This window comes from Macaca fascicularis, chromosome 3 (assembly GCF_037993035.2).
Source record: "Macaca fascicularis isolate 582-1 chromosome 3, T2T-MFA8v1.1".
In the NCBI taxonomy this organism is placed as follows: Eukaryota; Metazoa; Chordata; class Mammalia; order Primates; family Cercopithecidae; genus Macaca; species Macaca fascicularis.
This window is the reverse complement of record NC_088377.1, coordinates 95,228,867-95,252,791: the sequence shown is the minus strand read 5'-3', so window position 1 is coordinate 95,252,791 and position 23,925 is coordinate 95,228,867. Positions and strand designations below refer to the sequence as shown.

General features: G+C 38.8%; 1 protein-coding gene across 2 annotated transcripts in view; it reads right to left on the bottom strand.

The window, feature by feature from the left end:
* The window catches only part of DPY19L1 (dpy-19 like C-mannosyltransferase 1), a 108,887-nt gene that overhangs the window by 65,438 nt on the left and 19,524 nt on the right, over nucleotides 1-23,925 (bottom strand). For both annotated transcript variants that reach the window (XM_065542139.2, XM_065542141.2), the window contains exons 4-6: nucleotides 20,078-20,215; nucleotides 17,524-17,644; nucleotides 16,666-16,759 (exon numbers count right to left, since the gene is read on the bottom strand). In XM_065542139.2, coding sequence (XP_065398211.1) covers nucleotides 16,666-16,759; nucleotides 17,524-17,644; nucleotides 20,078-20,215 — 353 coding nt within the window. The remainder of the gene's footprint in view (nucleotides 1-16,665; nucleotides 16,760-17,523; nucleotides 17,645-20,077; nucleotides 20,216-23,925) is intronic.

The window sequence follows — 23,925 nt, the reverse complement described above, 5'->3', positions numbered from 1 at the left end:
AACTTACTCTTACATATAACGTCTGAACCAGTCTCCCAACCCTGCTCCCCTACCCAAGAAAAAAATATCAGGCTTCTGATCAGAATGACATTAAATTTATATATAATTTGGGTTGGGAAGGACGGTCATTTATATGACAGCCATTCAGTTAAACAGTATATCTCTTTCCATTTACTCAATTCAAATTGCATTCCTTTAAATAAAAATGTTAGGGGCCAGGCACGGTGGCTCATGCCTATAATCTCAGCACTTTGGGAGGCCAAGGTGGGTGGATCACTTGAGGCCAGGAGTTCCAGATCAGCCTGCCCAACATGATGAAACACTGTCTCTACGAAAATACAAACAAACAAACACACAAACAAACAAAAAACATTAGCTGTGTGGTGGCACACAACTGTAGTCCCAGCTACTCACGAGGCTAACAGTCAAGAATCGTTTGAACCGGGAAGGTGGAGGCTACAATAAGCTGAGATTGCTCCACGGCACTCCAGCCTGGATGACAGAGTGAAACTGTCTCAAAAAATAATAAAAATTTTTTTGGACAACCAATGTAAGAGTTAAATACCAAAAGTTAAAACTTCTAGAAATACAAAGAGAACATGACAAAATCTGATCACAGTGGAAAATTTTAATTCTTTCATAATCTGACAGGTCAAGTAAGCTAAACGAAACATACTAGGGATTTGAAGGAGACAATCAACAAGCTCAGTGTTGTGACTATACAGAGATTACACATCATTGTCTACGTCACTGGAACATCTAGTTGCAAAGGTACCTCATTCTCTGATTAGAATCTAAAACAACCTAAAACACAAGAAAGATAAGTTTTTTTAAAAATGACACTTGGGGAATTTAATATAAAATTTCCTTTTAAAAATTTCCTGGAACAACGAGGAATCAAAATGGAAATTTAATACTTTAATTTTCTAAATGGCAGAATAAAGGTAGAGAAAGAACAAAAGACTCACAAATCCAATTCCCCGACGAAATCTCAGGATGAGGTTTGCCTAAGAAGTCGCATACCCTCACTCAGTTGCCATACAACCTGGGAGGCTCTGAGGTTGGACAATTTCCTGAGGGCAGAGCCACTGTGACAACATTCCTTTTTCACGAAATTACTAAAATACAGGTTATGGTCCAATATCTTCCATGAATATGGGCTCAGCTTTGCTTAACTAACAAAAGAGGCATATTTTTTCTAGTACACTTTGGGGAACTGCAAAGCTAGAAGAGGAGAATAAAATGTGTTTATCTCCAAGGATGTTCTGAGTTAGAATCACTGTGAAATGATGTGACTTGAAACAAATCTAAAATAGTGTTCTCCATGTCCACCCTCTTACCCCAATCCATAGAGGCTACTATGTAAGTCTTTTTATTTTGCTAAACAGAAAAGACGCAGCAATCAGAATACCTAAAATTAAATTTTTTTTTCCCACTATAGTTGATCAGTTGATATTTTAGCATTCCCTAGTGATTAAAAAAAAAAAAAAGTTTCTTCTGCAATATTACTGTCAGAAAATATGAAAGCTCCTATTGTGCAAATTTTAAAACATTCTAAGCTTGCTAAACATTTACCACATTTACTTATACATCTCATTCACCTAAACCTTGATTTTTCTTAGATATAAAATGAGGGGATAATAAAAAAAAAGCTAAAAACGACCTAAAAATACTTTCCAGTTCTAAAATTTAAGAATTTTATAATTTTCTTCTTTCCTACCTACCACAGTTGTATAGATTTAAATCAATTATTAAGTTTTGATAGGTTTTATTAATCATTGAGATTTTTATCTCTATTTACAAAAATGATGAACCATCCAAAGTTCAACTTTTGAAGAGAAAAAAGCAATCAGAGTTAATTCAAAACTATATTAAATAACTCTTACGAGTAAGCTTTCTTATTGTTGTATAAATGCTTAAGAAAGAGAAAATGGAGAAAAATTTGGAAATAACCAAATTAAGATAATTTCCAATCTTAAGTTGGAGATTGAAGGCTTTGGGCACCTTCCTAGCTCAATGAAGAAATGCCAAGCAGGCCTGGTTCAGAGCTGAGAACCTTCCCCTATACTCACGGTGGCAGGGGGAGAGGGGATTCACTGGTTACTAAGGAAAGAAAAAGGAAAGAAAGATGAGGAATGAGGATAAGACTCAGGAAGGATGAGAAAAGTTCTCAGCTTGGTCCTTTCCAGTCTGTTTCAAGCAAGTCATTAATGTCTTTAACTCTCTATCTGCCAGTTCTAACAGAAGTTACTTATTTATCAGATTGTGAACTCAATTCACCCATGGTGCCTAGTTCCAAGCCTTGTCCATGAAAGACAGTGAAAGGGTATCTGAAAACAGAACTATTCAATCAAAAGACTGCTGGCATTCCTTTTCTGAAAGCTTGGAGCCAAACACACCACACCTCATGTCATTGTTGCTCTCGGTACTGGCCCCAATACCAGGCAGGGCCATGTGTTCAGGTGAGCCTCTGCTCTGACCCAACCACCACACCTCCTCAACACCTATGCAGACCTCTCCACTGTGTGCTCCAGGTCCTTCATTCCATGGTGAACAACTACCTATCTGACACCCACAGCCTCTTCCCAGAGGCTTCCTCCTTCTCTTGCCCGGAAATATCACTCTCCTCTGAACAAATGCTTCCCCTGGAGCCTCCCCTACAATTCTGCCTCCTAGTATCCCAGAGTCTGTCCATTTCCCTCCACCCCACCACCGCCATACCAGCCCAGGCTCCCATCCTCTTCCCCTGGGCTGCTACAGCCTCCGACACCCCCCACCCAAAGCCTGCTCCCTCTACGCTGCAAAGTGTGTTGTCTTTAACAATGAATAGACCCAATCCCACTCCATCCACACAGCCCTTCAATGGCATCCCACTGCCCACAAGGTCAAACTCAAACACCAAAACATGTAAAAAATGCCTCGCAGGATCTGGCCCCTGCATACACCTCAACTCCTTTCACTATTCTTCCTCCTGCTCACACTCTGTTCTCCAGCTGCGCTGTCCTCATCAGAGTTCCTCAAATGATAAGACCACACTGACAAGAGTGTGCAGAGCAGCATGGGAGCAAGACCAGTGGGGAGCAGAGCCCCATGAGCTGATGCAGAGTCATCCCAGGGTGATGGGCTGGCAGAGAAGTGGAAGAATGCCAGAGATATTCTGAAGCAGGACAATAATAATAGGATTTTGTGACTCCTTGGATTACAGAGGAAAGAGGAAAGTCATGGCTATCTCCGAGAGGTCAGACTGGGCATTAGAGTAGACAGAAGAGTCATTTGCTGAGACAGTGAACACATAAAAAGGGGAAGGGTTTGGAGAAAAGATGCCAATATTGCCAACCAATAACCTTCATCAATTTATGCATACTAAATAAAAGTACTTATCTTTTAAATATTCATACACAACTGTTAGACCAAATGGGTTTGATTAAAGATACGTTAGCAGGCCAAGTTAATAGTACATTCAAAAAAAAAAAAAAAGGCCAGGCACGGTGGCTCACGCCTATAATCCCAGCACTTTGGGAGGCCAAGGCGGGTGGATCATAAGGTCAGGAGATTGAGATCATTCCAGCTAACACAGTGAAACCCCATCTCTACTAAAAATACAAGAAAAAAAAAATGGCCGGGCGTGGTGGCAGGCACCTGTAGTCCTAGCTACTCAGGAGGCTGAGGCAGGAGAATGGCGTGAACCCGGGAGGCAGAGCTTGCAGTGAGCTGAGATCATGCCACGGCACTCCAGCCTAGGAAACAGAGTGAGACTCTGTCTCAAAAAAAAAAAAAAAAAAAAAAAAAAAAAAAAAAAAAAAAATTTGTAGCTGGAAAAGTTTGAGATGGTAGAATTCACAGTCTATTTAAGATGCATTTTTAGCCAAAAATCCAGCCTGTATAAGCAGTAAATGCTTGATTTTTTGAAAATAAAGAATAAGAAAATATGCAAAACAATGGAAGCAAAACTGGCATGAAATTTAAGAAATTCAACTTTTCCTTAAAACAGGTGGAGGGCAGTGGAAGAGTGGAAAATTAATACAAAACGCTCTTCCATTCTGCTACAGAGCTTAAGAATACTAAGCACTTCATAGGTAAGTTGGTTGGATCATGGGAAGAGACGGTAGGAAGATTAACTGTGTTAATGATGACTGCTCACTTCAGATGTAAAGGGGGACATCAAGCAAAATTAAAAAGGGCTTTGACATACAGACTAATCTTCCAGGCCCTCAGGGCTTCTGGAACATATCTAGAAAAAAAGCAGCTTAAAAAAATTTCTCAGGTATCAAAGAAAAACTCTGAACCTCCAATAACAGAGAACAGAAAATCGGAAGATGAAGGTATTGTCCTCTGACTAGCTGGTTCCTTATGTGGAAGAAAAGGCATTTTCTGCTGACTACTTATGTCTACAAAAGGATGTCCAGGCTTTTCTCACAAAAATTCAGAAACAATGGAGAACTGGGTAGAGAAAAGGGTAAATATTCAAAAAAGGGGGAGGAGATCAGGAACAGATCAGAGGGGACCCAGGGACTCTGGGCAGCCCTCATTAAATGTAGAGAAGTTCATGAAAAAGATCATTTTTCTCTTCAAAAAGCGACCTCATTGCCAGAGAGGGGATGGAAGTGAGGAAAAGGGAACACTGACCCTGCCTCAGTGAGTGTGTGCTCAGCCCTCCCTCATGCATAAGTGTCTGCATATGAGCGGGGGTGAGGGGGAGGAGGAGTCACTGGCACTGGGTGTCACTTCTGCACTGAGGTGAAGAATCAGATATGCCTCCTGGACTCCGGCCACAGGCAGAGGCAGCTGAGGCTGGTAGATGAAAAAGCAACAAGATGAAAGGAGCCTGGGTCTCCCCAAACAAAGCAGTTTCCAATCTGCTCATGCTGTAATAAAAACCACTAGTCAGTTAAGACCCATCCACTTTGCAACCTTCTAACCAGCTCCTCATTCTTAGATACAAATGTCAAGCTAGGAATCACCAGGCTGTGGGGATGGGAGCTTTCAATGTGAAAAACAGAAATTAATACAAATTGAAGGGGGACCAAGAAGTAACAAAGACAATGCAACAATTAGAGAAATTTTCAAACTCAAGATTCTTGAAGTTGGAAATCTAACAGAAATGACAATAAAATGTAAAAATAAAATAAGGGAGAAAAACCCTGAGAAAATTCGACTTCAAGAAGTCCAATATCCAGTCAATAACTTTCAAGAAAACAGGGAAAAAAAATTGAGATAAGAAAGTCATTATGGAAATAATACTAAAAAAAGTTGTCCTCCAAAGTGAAGAAAGTGCCCAGATAGATAGAGCACACAAAGTATGCGATGAGAAGGATGAAATAATATCTGCCACATCATGACCTTTTAGGGGACTAAAGAGAGAAAGATGAACCCAAAAGTCGCCAGAGGGAAAAAACTAGCCACACACAAAAGGAGCTAACGGTAGAATAGCAGCAGACTTTTGAAAAGCTACACACCATCTTAGAAGACAGTCGAAAAAAGCCTTTAAAAGTCTGAGGAAAAGTTAAAATCAACAACCAGGCAAACCAGTAAGTAAGTATAAAAATAAAAAAGGAAATATTCAAACATGCCAAACAAATGTATTTTAAAATTATCTCTGTGACTCTCTTGGAAATTACCTGACAATATGATCCTCAAAAGGATGAAACAGACCAGAAAGAGACCAACTTGGGGTCCAAAACACAATGAATCCAAAGCAAGACAGGAAAGGGGAATTCTCAGGATGGTGGCAAACAAAACTCCCAGGGAATCGCTATACGGAAGCCCAGGGAAGGATGGGTCTAGGATGGAACCAGAGACAGAAGTTCCAGGAGGGAGGCCCCAGGGGATAGGAGTGGGAGAAATGAAATAATGGATTTTATACATTTAACAAAGTATAAAATAAGTCTTTACAGTTCATTGTAGATCTGGAGAGGAATTAATCAGCATACAGAACACCAAGGAAAACACAATATTAGCAATAATTAACCACAGGAAAAATTTTAAGTTACCAAATAAACAATTATTTATACTACTTAATTCAGCAGTAAGCAATATTTTTACAGGCATAATAATGTAACTGTGGACCATGGTTTTACGTATTAGAATTGCTGAGGTTTCAAAGATCTGAAAGTGGCTTCCCCTAGACAAAGGGATTGATGAGGTCGGGTAGACAGATGGGGCAAGGGACCACTGATGTACTTGATTAGAAAAAGTTGAATAATGCCCAAAGATATGTATGTATATACAAAGCAGTGAAAATTCAGTTTAAAAACATACTAATAAGTAACATACCCATTGTAGGACACATTAATAGAAAGAAAGTTGTTCAATTAACTTATTTGGAGACCTCTTGATACTTGCCAAAAAATACTTATCAGGAACAAATCATAAAAATGTTCCAGGTAACATTAAAATAGATGTTCGTAGTCACCACCAAAAGAAATAATACAGTATATTTTCACCTTGGCTTGAAAACCATTAAAGAAAAATCTTCCAAAAAAAGAGAAACTTTCCATACTGAAATTACCAACTACAAACTACCAGACCATGTGAAGGTATGGAGTTACAGTCATCTTACCTAGAGGATGAGGAGTTGGGGAAATGTGTAATCGCAAAAGCAGACATTTAAGAATCCGCCCCCCAACACGGAGTATGTTACCTTTCCCTCCAATGTGTAGTTAGTTCAATAAATGATTCTAAGTAAAATTAACTGAGGAAACTATTAGAATAAAATTACATGTATAAAATTACATGTATGACAGCCACAAATGGAGCAAAATAGGATCCCGAAAAATGACAACACTAGAAAGAGTAAACTTCCACCTATCAAACCAAAACAATGCGTACAGAAATATCAGCTGAAGAACAGAAAAATCCTGGGACCTCAGAATCCTTCAGAAATGAACTATTACGGAACAGTAATATTCTGGAACATGCGAACAGAAAAGAGAACAGAAAATCTAGATCCTTCTTAGTGTCATGTATCTTTAAAACATTTTAAGTAAAACTTTTTATGAAATATAAATACCACTCACTCTGGAAATGGAATAAACACTTTTTTTCTTCATTATGCAGAATCTTTAAACAAAAATTAACTAAAGCTGCAGACAATTTAATTGCTGTGGAAAGAACACTTAAAATGTATTCTCAAAGACAGTAGAGCACACATTTTGGAGGCACTGTTGGTACTCAAATCCCTACTCTGCCAATGACCTCGTCAAAGTTATTTAATATCCTTGTGTCTCAGTTTCCTCATCTATAAAGTGGTTTGCCTATCTCATGGAGTAACCATATGGATTAAATGAATTTCTGACTGCAAAGAGTTTAGACTAGAGCCTCGCACATAAGCGTTATACATGTACTGAATTTCTCCAATCAAAAACAGTCTTCAGTGAAGATTGGAATCTGCAGAAGGAAAGCTTCAGAATGAGTCCACTGGAAAAACACTTGCTAAATCGGTAAATGCTAGTAAAGCTTATATGATAGATAATATATTTCTATTGTGCCTTTCACATATGGTAACCATAAGCTAAGTTTTTCTTTCAATATTTTATTAATTATCAATTCATGTATTCAACCAAAAAGTATTTTGGAAGGCAAGCATTCCTCTGGGTCCTTTGCAAACACTACCTTATTCCATTCTCACACAGAAGACAGTCTCTTAAACTCATTTAGGTGTTCTCCCCTCTACTCAATCACTTCTTTAAAAATCTTCTATACTCTTCCATTTTAGTTAACCTAATAAAACACCGCACCTCCCTTTTACAACCCTAAAAGACATCTGTTACTTTATATTTTCTTTTACATCTAAAGGCAAACCAAAGAACTGGCAGTCACTCTGAGTTCTGCTCACATCATTTATTCAAACTATATAAAAACTCAACCGTAACAGATTCCACCCACAATTTAGAGCTTCTATACAGCTTTTTTTGGTCTTCTAGCCTTAACCATGACAGCCTAAGTTTACCAGACATCTAAGGAAAGCACCTAACATGGAAGGTAAAGAAGATGTTTAAAAAAACAAGTGAGGCCAGGCGCGGTGGCTCACGCCTGAATCCCGGCACTTTGGGAGGCTGAGGCAGGCAGATCACCAGGTCAAGAGATCAAGACAATCCTGGCCAACATGGTGAAAGCCCCTCTCAACTAAAAAATACAAAAATTGGCTAGGTGTGGTGGCACATGCCGGTAGTCCCAGCTACTTGGGAGGCTGAGGCAAGGGAAAATTGCTTGAACCCAGAGGCGGAGGTTGCAGTGGGCCAAGATCATGCCATTGCACTCCTGCCTGGTAACAGAGTGAGACTATGGCTCAAACACACACACACACACACACACACACACACACACACACACACAAGCTAGAAGATGCCAAGGTTATTCCGGGAGGGTAAAAACATCATTAATACCCTCAGAGGGAAAATTTATTGAATCCATGAAACAAAAATAAAATACTATTTTTTAAAAAGGAATGTTTATAGAACAAACAAAACTTCTTGGAAACTAAAAGCATGATAATGAAAAATAGAAACTCAGCAGAAGGTAGGAAAAAATAAGGCTGATAAAATGTTCTAGAATGTAGAACAAAGCCAAATAAATTAAAAATGGGTTGGGGGGAAGAAAATTAGAGGACGGGAACTATGAACATCCAAACAATAAAAGTTCTGAATCAGAAAACAAAGGGAATAAAGTAAGTAAAGAAATAATTCAAGAAAATTCCCAGAAATCAAAACATGACTGAAATAACCCATCAAGTGTCCAAGAGAACACATGAAAGCAGATCTACACTGAGACATAATGCTCTGAAATTTCAGAACCATAGAGACAAAGAAGATATTCCACAATCTTCCAGAGAGAGGAAGGGGAAGCACAGGTCACATACAAAGGTTTAGAAATCTGAATAACTTAGGAACATCTGAATAGCACCGTCTGCAGCAATCAACATTCTTTTTTTTTCTTCTTCTTGAGACAGAGTCTCACTCTGTTGTCCAGGCTGGAGTGCAGTGGTGCGATCTCGGCTTACTGCAAGCTCCACCTCCCGGGTTCACGCCATTCTCCTGCCTCAGCCTCCCAAGTAGCTGGGACTACAGGCGCCCACCACCATGCTCTGTTAATTTTTTGTATTTTTTAGTAGAGACGGGGTTTCACCGTGTTAGCCAAGATGGTCTCGATTTCCTGACCTCGTGATCCGCCCACCTCAGCCTCCAAAAGTGCTGGGATTACAGGTGTGAGCCACCGCGCCCAGCCAGCAACCAACAATGTTTTCATGTCTAGAGTTCAATATTTGGCCAAGCAGTGAACCAAATATGGAAGCAAATAAAGACATTTTCAAATATGCAAAGTTTCCTAAATGTTTACTTCCCAGCTATCTACTCTCAAGACCTACTTACTAGAAGATGAGGTCTACCAAAGTGAGAAAATAAACCAAGAAAGAGGAACAAACAGGACAAGGGCACAGGAGATCCAACAGGGGAGAGTAGTCAAGGAAATCCCAATGAGATGGCAAAGGAAAATGCCAAGAGGACAGATGTACACAAACCATGGAAGGTGGCCAATCCAGAACCAAGTACTGACTCATGCCCAAAATCTCCATATTTTATTTGTGTGAGCCTGGACCAGATTCTCATCTGTATTTTATCTTGGCTCCACATGCTTTACTGCTGGCATCAGTTAAAGACACTTATGTCACTCACAGAAGTTGTTCTGCTTTGATATGCGCCAGAGCCAGGGTAAACAGTGGGGAATTTAGAAAGAGGGAACAGCTCCTCCCCTCATGATATTTCTGCTGGATATTCAGTACCTGGCCACTACATTTCTGCCAGATGTCCCTACCGACTGAGTCCCACATTTATCCCAGGACTAGCTCATGACCTTGCCTACTGATGTCCTGAGGAATCACGCTCCTGGTTGAAAACGTATATGGGATTTCTCAGGCCTGGTCATATGCAAGGCTTTGCCTGGCAGGCATCACAGGGAAAAGACGCCCTTCACACACCAGGCTTGGTGCAGAGCCAGTGTACTGTATTCTCTCAGGGGAGTTGCAGTCAACGACTCAGCCACTTCTGAGAGATAAACCTCTTCTTATATTTGCCTTCCTAGCCCACGCACCTTTATTTCCTGGTCCCATTCTCTGCTGAGGCCTGGTGGAGAGGGGCTCCTTAAAGTGGCTGTTCCCCACTCTGACTCAGACTCTGCTCTCTTTGGCTCTGAGCCCTTCTCCTTTGCCCCACCACCTCAAGAACCATAAACTGCAGGAGCCTTTTGCTCCCTTTTGATGAGGGTGAGATATCCTGGTCCTCACATCCCACTTACACCATTACAGTAAATGATTAAAGGCTTAACTCTCACTTTTGGCCTGTCCGTTTAACCAGCCACTCCCATACCTGACAGCTCAGCTCCCTCCCGTAGCTCAGCTGAGCTCCTGAGGGCCTCAGAAAGTTCCCTCGGGGAACCTAAAGACCATGACTCAGAAACTCTTCTTCTGGGAACTTTCATCTAACAATGGCAATAGTGTCCTCTCCTTTAAGCAGCTAGGTTTGTGCTTGATACTCAGGTTTTCAAAACTAAATACACCTTATTTAAGGATATGCACATGAGTGGCACAATCATAAAGAAAAACAAGGAAAACATTGGTCCAAAAGTTAGGATGCCATTTCCTCTGAGGGTTGAGGGAAGGAAAGAGAATGCATTAAGAAGGAATGCTAAGAGTATGAAAGCTCTGATAATTTATATATTTTTTTAATCTGTGTCATGGGTACATAAGTATTCATTTTACTCATCTTTAAAAATGTATATAAAGATTTTACACGATTCCATAGTCATAACATTTTACACATAAAAAAGTATTTTTTACTGGTTATTTATTTACTGGGTCATAGATAATACACTCATATGATAGCAATGCATAAAATAAAGGAAGAAATTTCACACAACTGTTTCTTATAAGATCCTCAATACAAACTGAAGGAATAATTTAAAAGTAAAGTTTCAGTGAAAGTATTGCATGGGGTACAATAAACAAAGGTCCAAGTAGGCAGCAGTGACTGGGCAGCTATCAGTCAACAATGAGACACTCCGCAGGGGCACTGTTCTGTCTGCCCCACATCAGCCACACTCACTGCCCACTGTTTTCTCCAGAAGACCTCCTCAGACGGCGCTTGATCTAGAAAGGAATCACAGGCTGAAGAGTCTAAAAACCTAATGGGGTATTCTGGGGGCAACCTCGCATAGGATACTGAACGGAAAAGAACTCAAAGATTCTAACACATGATCTAAAAATCAACTTAAGTACTTTTATAATTCCACCATATTTCGCTTATCTTAGGCAAAGGAATTTCTGTCTATCCTTCAGCTCCAGTTTTAAGGAGAGTAGTAGGAACTCTGAAGACAGAGGCAGCAGTAATCAGGGAAGAATGCTACAAAGAAAATGAAGCTCAAAGAGACAGCACCAGAGTCCTTTCTGGCCAGCCATAGCCCTGGTCTGTGAAAACCCTGGATGGTTTCATGTATCATTTCACCATCCTGAGATTCAAAACAAATCAAGCAATCAAAGGCAGGGCTGCTAAGTAAGCAGCTGCACAAGCGGGTAGTGGGAGAAGTGAATGGGACCAGGGCCTCACTGCTGGGGAGAGGAGGAAGGGGTGGGAGACTAGATGGGGATAGCAAGGGGACCCAAGGAAAGTCCAATTAAAAAGTTTTGTTGGCTGGGCGCGGTGGCTCACACCTGTAATCCCAGCATTTTGGGAGGCCGAGGTGGGTGGATCATCTGAGGTCAGGAGTTTGAGACCAGCCTGACCAAAATGGTAAAACCCCATCTCCACTAAAAAAAAAAAATACGAAAATTAGCTGGCTGTGACGGTGCACCCCTGTAATCCCAGATACTCAAGAGGCTCAGACAAGAGAACTGCTTGAACCCAGGAGGCGGAAAATTCAGTGGGCCGAGATTGCACCATCGCACTCCAGCCTGGGCAACAGAGTGAGACTTTGTCTCAAAAAAAAAAAGAAAAAGAAAAAGGTTTGTCTTAATTTTGTCATGTGAGAGAGAAGGTAAGGGATAAACACATTCTGAGGTGGATGGGAAGGAAGCAAGAAAGCAAGCCTGAAGGACAGCGACGGGCAAAGAAGAACTGGCAGCCAGTAGGAATAAATCTAAACCCACAAAGGAATAAGCCTTAAACAAAGGCACTTTTTTCAATGATCCTCTGATTCCACCAGGCCTCTGTATCCCAGTAGTGTACTCCCTCTTTTATTTCAGCTAGTCAGAGTATTTCTGGCACTCTTTTCCAAAGAGAAAGAAAAAAAACTCCTCCTTAGAAACCCTGTTATTGTTTGCACTCATCCTTACACAGCAGTAAAATTTATAATAAACTTTATATACATATGCATTTTTCCAGAGAACTGTTAAACATATACACATATTTAACAGCTTAATATACTATCCAATCTATTCTTCCTCAACAATGCACCATAACCGAACTAACCCCGAACTCCAAAATATTACTAAAATCACACTAAAGGGCAAAGAATAAAAGCTTTAGTATCACCTGCTTGATATCTGCCTTAGAGTCCAACAACAAAAGTTTTTTCTATTTATAAATAAGAGAAACTTAAGCATATATAAATTTCCTCCAGAAGAAACTATGGGGAAAGTTCTAACTGCCCAACAACCAATGCTCCTTCTTACTGGCAGAACAGAGATTTCCACACACTGGGTCTTAAGAAACTGGCCTTCAGAAACTGTTAGTCTGTGGCTAAGAAATATCAGGGTATCTTATGAAATAAATAACGGTAAGTATAAATCAATACAGCTTCAAAAAATAATTAACAATGAGTATTTAAAAAAAAAAACCTAAAATACTGAGAATTCCAGAAAAAGAATTATACCATGAGTAGGCTGTGTTTGCAAAACAGATCTCACTTCATCTCCTCAAGTTAGAGCTTGGCAGTCTGGCTCCATTCACCATTTGGCTGTTTTCTATTTTTCCTTCTTCCATTTCTGGTGAAATGGACTGGATTACCTGGCTTCTAAAAACTTATATGTATATTATTTCAAAACAAATATACTTCTGAATTTAAAATGTCACAGTCAATCTGCCTGCAAATTTCTAACCTGCTAGACAAATCTCAACTTTTATTTCTCAGTATATAATACAATTTATTTTTTTAATCCTAAAAACAACTTTAGATATCTTCCTCTTTATTTTTAACCCATATTTTAAGAAGTCTGCAGCTTTATCCCTCTCATAAAATTACAAGGGTGACTAACCATCAAGAAAGAAAACATTAAGAACTAACTAGTAATCTGAAACCTCTAAATGTACTTCGGGTCAAAAAACATACAAAAATGCAATGAAAAACACTGATAGAAAAGAAGTGATAAGAGTCTCTATTCAAAATAATATACATCAGGATCAACTGTGGCAAGAACCTTCAGTTTAGGATGCCTTTGAATAGAGCTAAAGAGATGGTTCCGGGTTAAGAAAAAGCCCACAAACAGCAAAAGGAAATCTGGAAAAATAAAAACATGTGCTGCTAGTACAGACCACCATGGGATCCAAGAGTTGGGTAACACAGAAGGGGCCAGCTAAAGCACAAAGCAGTCAAGTGGGTGGAGCTGAAACAAGTTACAGCCATTGACATTGGAAGAAGAACCAGAGACAGTCATCTAGAAAGACGCAAATGCTCTAAGGTAAAAGCTGCTCCCTCATGCCACCATAAGCAGTAGTCTACAGACTTTTTTACACCAAAAGTACATTAAGAAGACTTTACACAACTTAGCACACACACGTGTGTGTGTGTGTGTGCATATGTGTGTGTATATATATATATAGCAAATGGAAGTTTCTCTAAATAGTATCTATCCTTATTAGTGTGACAGATGATATTATCTACTTTGTAGTTTTTTTTTTTTAATCTAAAATGAAATGGGCTCAACGCACTGAATCAATTGTAAAACTCTCTAATAAGTGATGCCCTGCAATTTGACAAACGCCGTGCTGAAGTAGTCACTGCTTGACTTTGAGGACTGGGGAAAGTCAAGCGTTCCATGAGATCATACTTCAGCTTGAATCCTGTTTTCATATTGGTCAATTTCTGTATTTATTTCACTTGCTTTGGAATAGGTTTCAACCCAGTCAGTTACCCAGGCCTTTCATCATCCAGCACAACCACTGTTCCCATCTGAATCCTCCACAACACTCCCTGAAGAACATGCATCCCAGCAAAACTGATCTGCTTATTACCTGCTTTCCACACACTAGATTTTGGCCTTTGCCTCTCCCTGGTATGCTTTTATGTTCATGGTTTATTTCCACCTATCCAAATACCTCTGATTCTACAAGGTCACACTGAAGTAGCCCTTCCATGCAGAACAAATTCCTTCTGCCTCTGGAGTTCTAAGCACTCTATCCTTCCTTCCTGTCTATCTTCCATTCACACACACCCTGTCGCACTCCCATGCTCTCAGAGCCCAAACAGCCTTAAGAATCTACTTGGTATGAACTGTATGTGTTGACTGAACAACTGAATATGCATCTCTTACATAGACAGAAAACTGCCTACCAGGCAGCACAGGGGTTAAAGACTGAGAAAGGTCAGGTCAGGGCCAAAACCACCAAAAACCCCTCAACCGAAACCAGAAACTTCTCTTCAGTAGATGTGCCTTCTGCCTTTGAAAAAACAGTTATAACAAGCATCACAAGAAAATATGAATGCTTTAACAATTGTTTATAAGTTCTTCTTTCAATTAAAAAAGTAGCCAGGCAAGGTGGCACACATTTGTAGTTCCAGCTACTTGGGAGGCTGAAGCAGCAGGATTGCTTGAAGCCAGTGGTTTGATGCCCTAGTGCACTGTGACCACATCTGTGAATAGTCAGTGGACTCCAGCCTGGGCAACAATATAGCAAGACCCCATATTTTTTTTTTTTTAAAAAGGTAGCATAAGTGTAGATTAGCAGTTTAGCAAACATGCCATGTTTCATATTCTAACTTCTCTTATTTAAAATCTAATCTCCCAAATGTAATAAAGCTACCCATAGACAGATGGGCAGTACTTAGCAAAATGAATAGACACCACCAAGTTTCTCTCCCTCTGGCTCATTATGATGCAAGCACACAGGCCCACTTTCCCTCAAGTCAGCCCCCTTTTCTCATTACCATAGTGTTTTGGTTTAACTTACTTCCCTGTGTCTTGTTTCGAAAACAAAATCTTTCACATCATCTTTTAATCATGCATTTTTATTTTTGTCTCCCCAATTAAACAATAATTTTCTTAGACCTAAGTCAGAAATATTAACATCAAAGTATCTTAAATCTACATGCAAATATATTTTACATTGATCTTCTAACAGCTTCCTTGTTTGACAAATGCTTAGCAAGTAGCTGCTAGATACTCAAACGGTGGGCTAGAAACTCAACAGATCTTTGAGGTACTAAACTGAAAATGCCACACTTCCAAAGGAAAGGAGATAATGGGATAATAGCAAATACAAACTCATTATCCCGAATTGAAAATCACATACAATTCTCATAATTCTGTACTACAAAGAATCAATAAGCAGCAAGGAAGAAAATTCTAAAGATAATCTCAAGGTAAAATACTTCAAACATACACAGTATAATAAATTGGCAAAAAAATAAGAAAGAAGAAAAGTAAACATAAAAAGCCTTAAAAAAGTAGTCTTTTAGTTTTAGGAATGCTGCTCAACTACAAACTAAATCAAGTCAGATATTAAATACTCTACAGAAGATACTTCTAAATATTACATAGAAAATACTTCTATTTTAACATTAGTAAAGAGCTATTAATATTATTTGATAATGAGTGGTCTTTTCCCTTATATATTATGCAAATAATGTATACTGGAAGGAGCTGAAACAATCTACAGCCATTGACATTGGAAGAAGAACGGAGTCAGCCATCTGGAAAGACCCAAATGCTCTAAGGTAAAAGCTGCTCCCTCATGCTACCTTAAGCAGTAGTCTACAAACTTTTTTTTTTACAACAAAACTATAGTAAGAAGTAAGACTTCACACATCTCAGCACACACACATATACACATACATACAGCAAATGGAATATATTGTTCCATAACAATATATTAGATATTCCATAACCATATATGGAATATATATTGTTTATGCCCAAATGCCTATGAATATTTAAAATTTAGGCACTGTGGCTCATGCCTGTAATCTCAGTACTTTGGGAGGCTGAGATGTGCAGATCACTCAAACTCAGGAAGTTGAGACTAGTCTGGGCAACATAGTGAAACCCTGTCTCTACAAAAAATACAAAAAATTAGCGGAGTTTGGTGGCGTGCACCTATAGTCCCAGCTACTCAGGAGGCTGAAGTGGGAGGATTGCTTGAACCCAGAAGGCAGAGGTTGTAGTGAGCACAGATCACACTACTGCACTGCAGCCTGGGTGACAGAGTGAGACCCTGTCTCAAAAAAAAAAATAATTAAATTTATCAAGTATTCCCAACTCTATTTACACCTCTAAAACTATCTTAAGTGTGATGGGCCATGGCAGTGGTGAAATCATGCAAATAATGAATGATCTTATGATAATAAGGTATTTTAGGATATTTTCATAAAACTGAACTATAAATTAATCAATGATTAACTATTAAGTAATCAACTATTTTATTTTAGTATATCTTATAAACACATAGTAAAATATTATCTTACCTTAAATATGTGCCATATATGAAGAATAATGCCATCATTAGTCCATTTAAAATAAAAATTACAGCAACATAAAAGCAAGCAGGATCTCCCAATCCTTTAAAAATAAACAAAACATATGTTCTAACCACATTAACCCAAATTACCTTATGTGTCTAGCAATTTATATTAAATTGTGTTCATTTTGAAAACGGTGGCCAGATATATTCAATAGTTGCCCTGGTTCCCACATGAAAACATAACACTACTGCAGAACATAAATGCGATCAGGGTAATGAGCAATGGTGATTTTAAAACAGGGCTGCAAATTCACAGATACGCCTCCTCGAGAGGTATGGGGTCTATAGCCCCCATTTTTCAGTTTCATTGGGCTTGTGACTCTTTCAATGGAGTACAGCAGAACAACACTATGTGACTTCTGAGACTAGGTCATAAGAGGCCATGCAGCGTCCACCTTGGAACCTTCAGCTGCCATAGGAAAAGCCTTACTACAACTCTGAGGTACTTTGCTATCAAAAGCCCAAGTCACCCAGAAAGGCCACAGGTAGGTGTCCCAGCTGACAGTTCCAGCTGAGCTCAGCCTCATAGTCCTCCATGCCCAGGAGTCAAAATGTGAGCAATGCAGCCTCTCAGTTAATTCCAGTCTTCCCAGACATTTGCGTCTTACTAGCAGAGGTCCCTGAAATCATGGAGATAAGCCAGCCCTGCTAAAGCCTGCCCAAATTCTGGACCTGCAGAATCCATATGCATAATAAAATGGGTGTTGTTTATACCACTAAGTCTACAGTGTAAGTTTATTATGCTGGATAAGTTTATTATGTTACAACAGATAACTGGACAATATCACAGAAAGAAACTTACCTTCACAGCTTTCAATAGGACTGAGTCCTTCTCCTCTGGTAACCGTCCAACATATCTTGGTCTGAATACCAATCAAGTCCATTATTTTGGTATAAATCCGGTACCAGCTGGCCAAAATTACCTTTTTTTTTTTTTTTTTAAAAAAAGGAGGCATCTTAAGAAAATATACTAAACAATTTTCATTACTAGAATACTTTTGAGATATTCTGACAATTATCATATTTTCCCTTTCTATACCATCCACTTGGCTCCCTTTAAATGTAGTAAAATGAGGCTCAGAATCTCCTAGGCAGATTCTTCACTGGTCAGTTTTCAATTGTTCATCCATGGATAAGGACAAAATATGGGCCAAAAAAAGCGCTAAATTTATGATTTTCAAAAACTATACAACTCTACTAAGAGACACAAAAGAGGATTTGCACAAGTAAAAGATACTGGGTCTACTGGAATAGACTGAATTATTTAAGATATGAATTCTCCCTCAAATTAATTCATAAACATAAAATAATTCTATTCAAAATTCCTAGTGTCTAAAATGTATCGAGAAAACTAAAGGGAATGTTTTAACAGATATTAAGTCTTACCACTTTCAATAATTAAAATAGTGTGATATTGGCACAAGAATGGCTAGACAGATCAATGTAACCATGGTACAGGTAGTGATAAGCCACCCCAGATTCCCTCTTCTGGGGTGAGGCACTGATTCCTCTAGCTGGTTGGAAAACTGGTTAAGTGAGAGCTGAAAGCTGCATCCCTCCCCGGGAACTGCCCATGGCTGAAGAAAGTAAATTCACTCAAGGTGACACCCCCTACCCAAGGGCAATCTGCATCCAATAACTGACTAGTCAACAGGGAAAGATATCAAGGTCAGGGGCCCTTCTCTCAAGGTAGGACAACTCTGTAAGGTCATCCCAGATCCAGAGCTGCCCAGGGACTGGATGAGGCTTTCACAGCGACTGCATCAAAGCTCTCCTCTTCCTCCTGCCTCATTCGTCCCCCTTAAGGTGTTGACCCTAAGGACACTCCCTCAACTACTTCCTGCATGTAAGTCTCCATCTCAAAGTCCACTTCCCACAACCTCAACCTAAGGCAATACTGAGCACAAAATCCAGAAACACATGCAAGCATGTAGGTATAATAATTTTGCATATAAAGAAGAAAGTTTACTTCAAAGCAGTGGAGAGAGGATGGACACCTCATCAGTGTTAGGTTATACACAATACCATTTTCAAAAAAAAAAATTCAAGGTTAGGTTCCTACCCCACACTATGCATCAAAACGAATTCCAGATAAATTAAAAATGTAAATATAAAAAAATTATGATTACAAAAATGAAGTTTTTTACATGTGTGTATAAAAGACAAAAAAGATTCATAGATATATTTCGGTATAAAAAAATACACAGACATCATACACAAAGCTAAAGGGCAAACAACTGGGGAAAATGTTTCATTATATAGCATTATATTAATATCCAGTATATAATAAATGAGCTCTTATAAAATTTTAATAGAAATATAGATAAAAGGCATGAATTGGCAATTATTTTTAAAAGCAAAAATGTATTATATGTATATGTATGTGTGTTATATACACATATATAGAGAACACTAAAATATATATATAATCAATGAATGAAATACATCATATGACTTCAATTTGTCTATCCAATTAACAAAGATGCAGGTAAATAAATAGTTTCGAAAACACTGCTGGTGGACAGTTCAATATCTATCTTGAAGGACTTTTGACAAAATCATTAAAGTATATATTCTATCGAACTAGAGTTCCACATTAACAAATTTATAGTTTTGCAAGGAGGATAAAGGAGAGGCCAAATGTCATCTCCACTTGCTGAACTGGGCTCACCTTCCCTCCACCCCCACTCAAGAAAGTGCACTCAATTAAATGAGGATAAGGAAGAAAACATTTAACAAATGACATGTAAAAGTAACAGAGCTCCCTTAGCATAAACCCTACAAGCACACCAAATCTAGTTTTTGTATTTTTTAAACAATGCAATCACAACAACAGTTCCCCACAGAATTAAAGCCTTCTCCTCAAAATCAGTAATGATCTTTTTTACATATTTCTCCACAAGATACATATTTTCTTTATGTTTTTTGTTTGTTTGTTTGTTTGTTTTTGAGACAGAGTCTCGCTCTGTCGCCCAGGCTGGAGTGCAGTGGCCGAATCTCGGCTCACTGCAAGCTCCGCCTCCCGGGTTTATGCCATTCTCCTGCCTCAGTCTCCCATGTAGCTGGGACTATAGGCACCCACCACCTCGCCTGGCTAGTTTTTTTGTATTTTTAGTAGAGACGGGGTTTCACCGTGTTAGCCAGGATGGTCTCGATCTCCTGACCTCATGATCCACCCGTCTCAGCCTTCCAAAGTGCTGGGATTACAGGCTTGAGCCACTGCGCCTGGCCCATATTTTCTTTTAAAAAATTAAATACAATTTAATATATTGACTAATATCTTAGATTTAAAATCAGCATTTAATACAAAAAAGTTTTACAAAAGTGAAAAGTCACAACTGGAAAAAGTGCCTTACCTCAGGGTAAAGATTGAATCTTTTTAACGTATTAATAACAAGAGGGTATTCAGTCAGTTTATCATTCATAATCATCCATACTCCATTCAAAAATGAGGGTGCTTCCACAATAGTCTTGAAATAGGAATAATATAGTCCCTGAAATAAGGATAAGCTCAGTTAAAATAACAATTATGATGCCTCTTCTAAGTAAATACACTGTTTTCGAAAAACAAAGCAATTAAGCAAGTAACAGCTATTAATACAATGAATTTCACAGGTTTCTGATCACTGATAAATCCTAAAGTTGCGAAAAAACTATGTATTTTCACATAAACATTTCTTAGTTGAAATAACTGAATGCAAAATAGCTTCAAAAAGTTTCAGCATTTACAAAATAATACAACTCAGCATACTTCAACTTAGAAAATCCTATTACCCATACCAATATAACTATTAGAAAATGCTATCTTACGAACAGAGTGAGTGCTTTATTATGGAATTAAAATTTATCACGAACCAAGAAATCTCAAGCCAAAAATGTTCCTCTAACTGCTTATTTTAATCCCCAAAATGACACTATCAGTCATTTTTCCTCTGGATTTACATGCAAAAATGCAAATATGTTGAGAAGGTTATACACTGATGTATTATTACTTATGAATTTCACTCAGGTGCCACCTAATTTTACAGATTATTTTCCCTCCTATCAAGTTAGCATAAGGTAAGAACCCTGTGGGACTGGGGATGAGGGTGGGGAGTGGTCCTATTTTGAAGAAAAGAGATAGTTTTTTAGCTTGGCACACTACTTTGGAAAGATAGCAAGAGTGGAATAATATGTGAGACAAAAAAAAAACAAGAAAATACTAGAAGCCTAACGGGGAATCTAAGTGGCAGTATGAGGGAAGACAGAGAAACACAAGATAAATCTACATCTTCTATTTGCATCTTCAGTTTTGCCTGGAGCTGCCCTGGTAACTGCCAAAGTTTAAACTGGGTTTAAGACTCATAAATACAAAAGTGATATGCATACCCAGAAATTTATTGAAAAAGAAAAAAATGGTGTTGATACTCCGATGTATTAGCTCTAATATCACTATTTTTATAATTATGTTTCCTTGTGTAGTGATTTGGATAGTGTCCCCTAAAATTTCATGTCCACCAGACCCTGTGGATGTGATCTTATTTGGAAATAGGATTCTTGCAGATGTGATCAAGTTAAGATGAGGTCATATTGGATTAAGGTGGACTCTAAATCCAACAGAACTGGTAAATCTAAATAAAGAGGAATATTTGGACTCAAAGCTACAGGCACACAGGAGAAAAGGCCGTGTGAAGATGGATCAGTGACTGGGGTGAGGCATCAGCATGCCAAGGAATTCCAAGGATGGCCAGCAACCACCAGAGGCTGACAAGAAGCAAAGAAGGACTCTCCCCTCCAGCCTTCGGAGACAAGAGGCCCGTCAACACCTTAACGTCCCACTGCTAGTCTCTGGAACTGTGAGAAAACACATTTCTGCTGTTTTAAGTCACCTAGTTTGTTGTACTTCTTTATGACAGCCCTAGAAAACTATACCTTCCTTCTTTTGTCGGTTTGATTTTGGAAACATATGCTTAATTATAAAACAAAAATGTAAAACTACCTGAATATCAAAATAAAAATGAAAGAAAGGAATGAACTATTTATCAACTTGGGAGAAGATTTCAATTAACAGTAAGATATTGTAATTTTACTGTATATCCCTAGTGGACTATATCCTAAGGTTAAAATGGAGCCCAGGATTTCGGCAGGACTGGTTTCACAAGTTACAGGTCACAAAGACCCTGCTGATAATACAGGATGCGGTAAAGAAGCCGGCCAAAACCAAGATGGCAACTAAAGTGACCTCTAGTCATCCTTATTGCTCATTATAATACATTAGCATACTAAAGGAAACTCCCACCAGCAGCATGACAGTTTACATATGCCGTAGCAACCTCTGGAAGTTACCCTATATGGTCTGAAAGAGGGAGGAACCCTCGTTCCAGGAATTCCCCTCTCTGTTCTCAGAAAACTCATGAATAATCCACCTCTTGTTTAGCATATGATGAAGAAACAACATTAAAAACAATGAACCAGCAGCCCTCACAGCTGCTCTGCCTGTGGAGTAGCCACCCTTTCATCCCTTTACTTTCTTAAGATAAACTCATTTTCACTTTACTCTGTTGGCGCATTCTTGAATTCCTTCCTGCCCAAAGCCAAGAACCCACATGGCCTCCTGGGCTGAGACCCAGTTCTGGGGGTTGCCCTGTACAGAACCGAACTGCAAGAAAATCTTAAACTCTTTTCAGTAATCATATTTTTAATGATACCTTTGGTACTTTTATTCCTAACAAATCAATAATTTGAAACCAAGATTCTCAAACTAAAATGATTAATATCAAATAAGTAAAAAAATCTAATCTTCTTTCCATTTGAAAAATTAATACAAATTCTTGATTTATTTTCTCTTTAAAAAAATTTTTGTAGCCTAATTCTATTCAGTAAAAAGGCCAAAATACAATGGCCAATCTAGTAGCAATGAGCATCTGCCACTGACAGGAATGGTGGCTCATTGGAAAACTGGCTAATGCCAGGTCTGAGAAGAAAATGTCTTGTAGTACCTGAAAGTAAGGAACCTGTGGATACTAGTGAGGTCACATCAAGGGCAAACAGGGAGAGCTGCAAGGGCTTTACTAGCTAAGGACAAGAAAGTTTACAAAATATGTTAAAATCCATCATGTCATAATGATACTCCAAAAGAAGGTACTCCATTGATCACTACTAGAAGATGCTAGGGAAGCTACTCATTTTTCTGAAAACTGGTAAATGAAAAGAAAGAATAAAGCATTTTCTTGTCTTTCCTCTATGAAATATACCTCAGAGAGAAATCAAAAGGTATTGTGTGAAAGTTCTTAATAGAAGAATTGTAGCTAGTAAGTGCAGGGAAAAAAAATGATAGGCTAGGTATCACAGTTTGAGAAGGATAACGAAATAACTAACCTAGGCTGATGGCTAGGCTATAGGAGGAATCAGCATCACAATACCCGAAGCCAGTGATCAATCCCAACATCACAGAAAGTGAGACAACCAGATAATGATGTGCCTCTTGGCCTGACACAATAGAAGTATACAGCATCTCCTAGGAAGTATTCCTGCCAGAAAATAAGTCAAATCTTCTGATCCATAAATGTTCAGGAAACTTGGGATACAGGAACATAATTGAAGAATGTGGATTATTGTGGGTATAGGACAAATCACCTGGATTTCTCAACAAACAAATGGCAGGAAAACAAAACAAAAACAGGTAAAGGAATTTACATACTAAAAGACTTAAGATACACATCAACTAAATGCAATCTGTAGGCATTGTTTGGATCCTGTTCAAACACATCAACTGTTTTTCTTTTTTTTTTTTTTTTTTTTTTAAGTGCCAAACAGGGCATTTAACTACTGATTTCTATTTGATGATATTAAGGATGTTGTTAAATGTTTTCCAGTTATGTCTTGTGCCATGGTTTTGTGCCATAGTTAAAACAAAGTCTTATCTTTAGAGACACTTATGCACTTACGAAAGTATGAAAGCATGAAATGATATAATGTCTGGGATTTCCTTTAAAAAGAGATAGTTGGCTGGGCACGGTGGCTCACCCCTGTAATCCCAGCACTTTGGGAGGCCGAGGCAGGCCATCCCTCAGTCAGGAGATCGAGACCATCCTGGCTAACATGATGAAACCCCATCTCTACTAAAATGGTGGCAGGTGCCTGTAGTCCCAGCTACTAGGGAGACTAAGGCGAGAGAATGGTGTGAACCTGGGAGGTGCAGCTTGCAGTGAGCCGAGATGGCGCC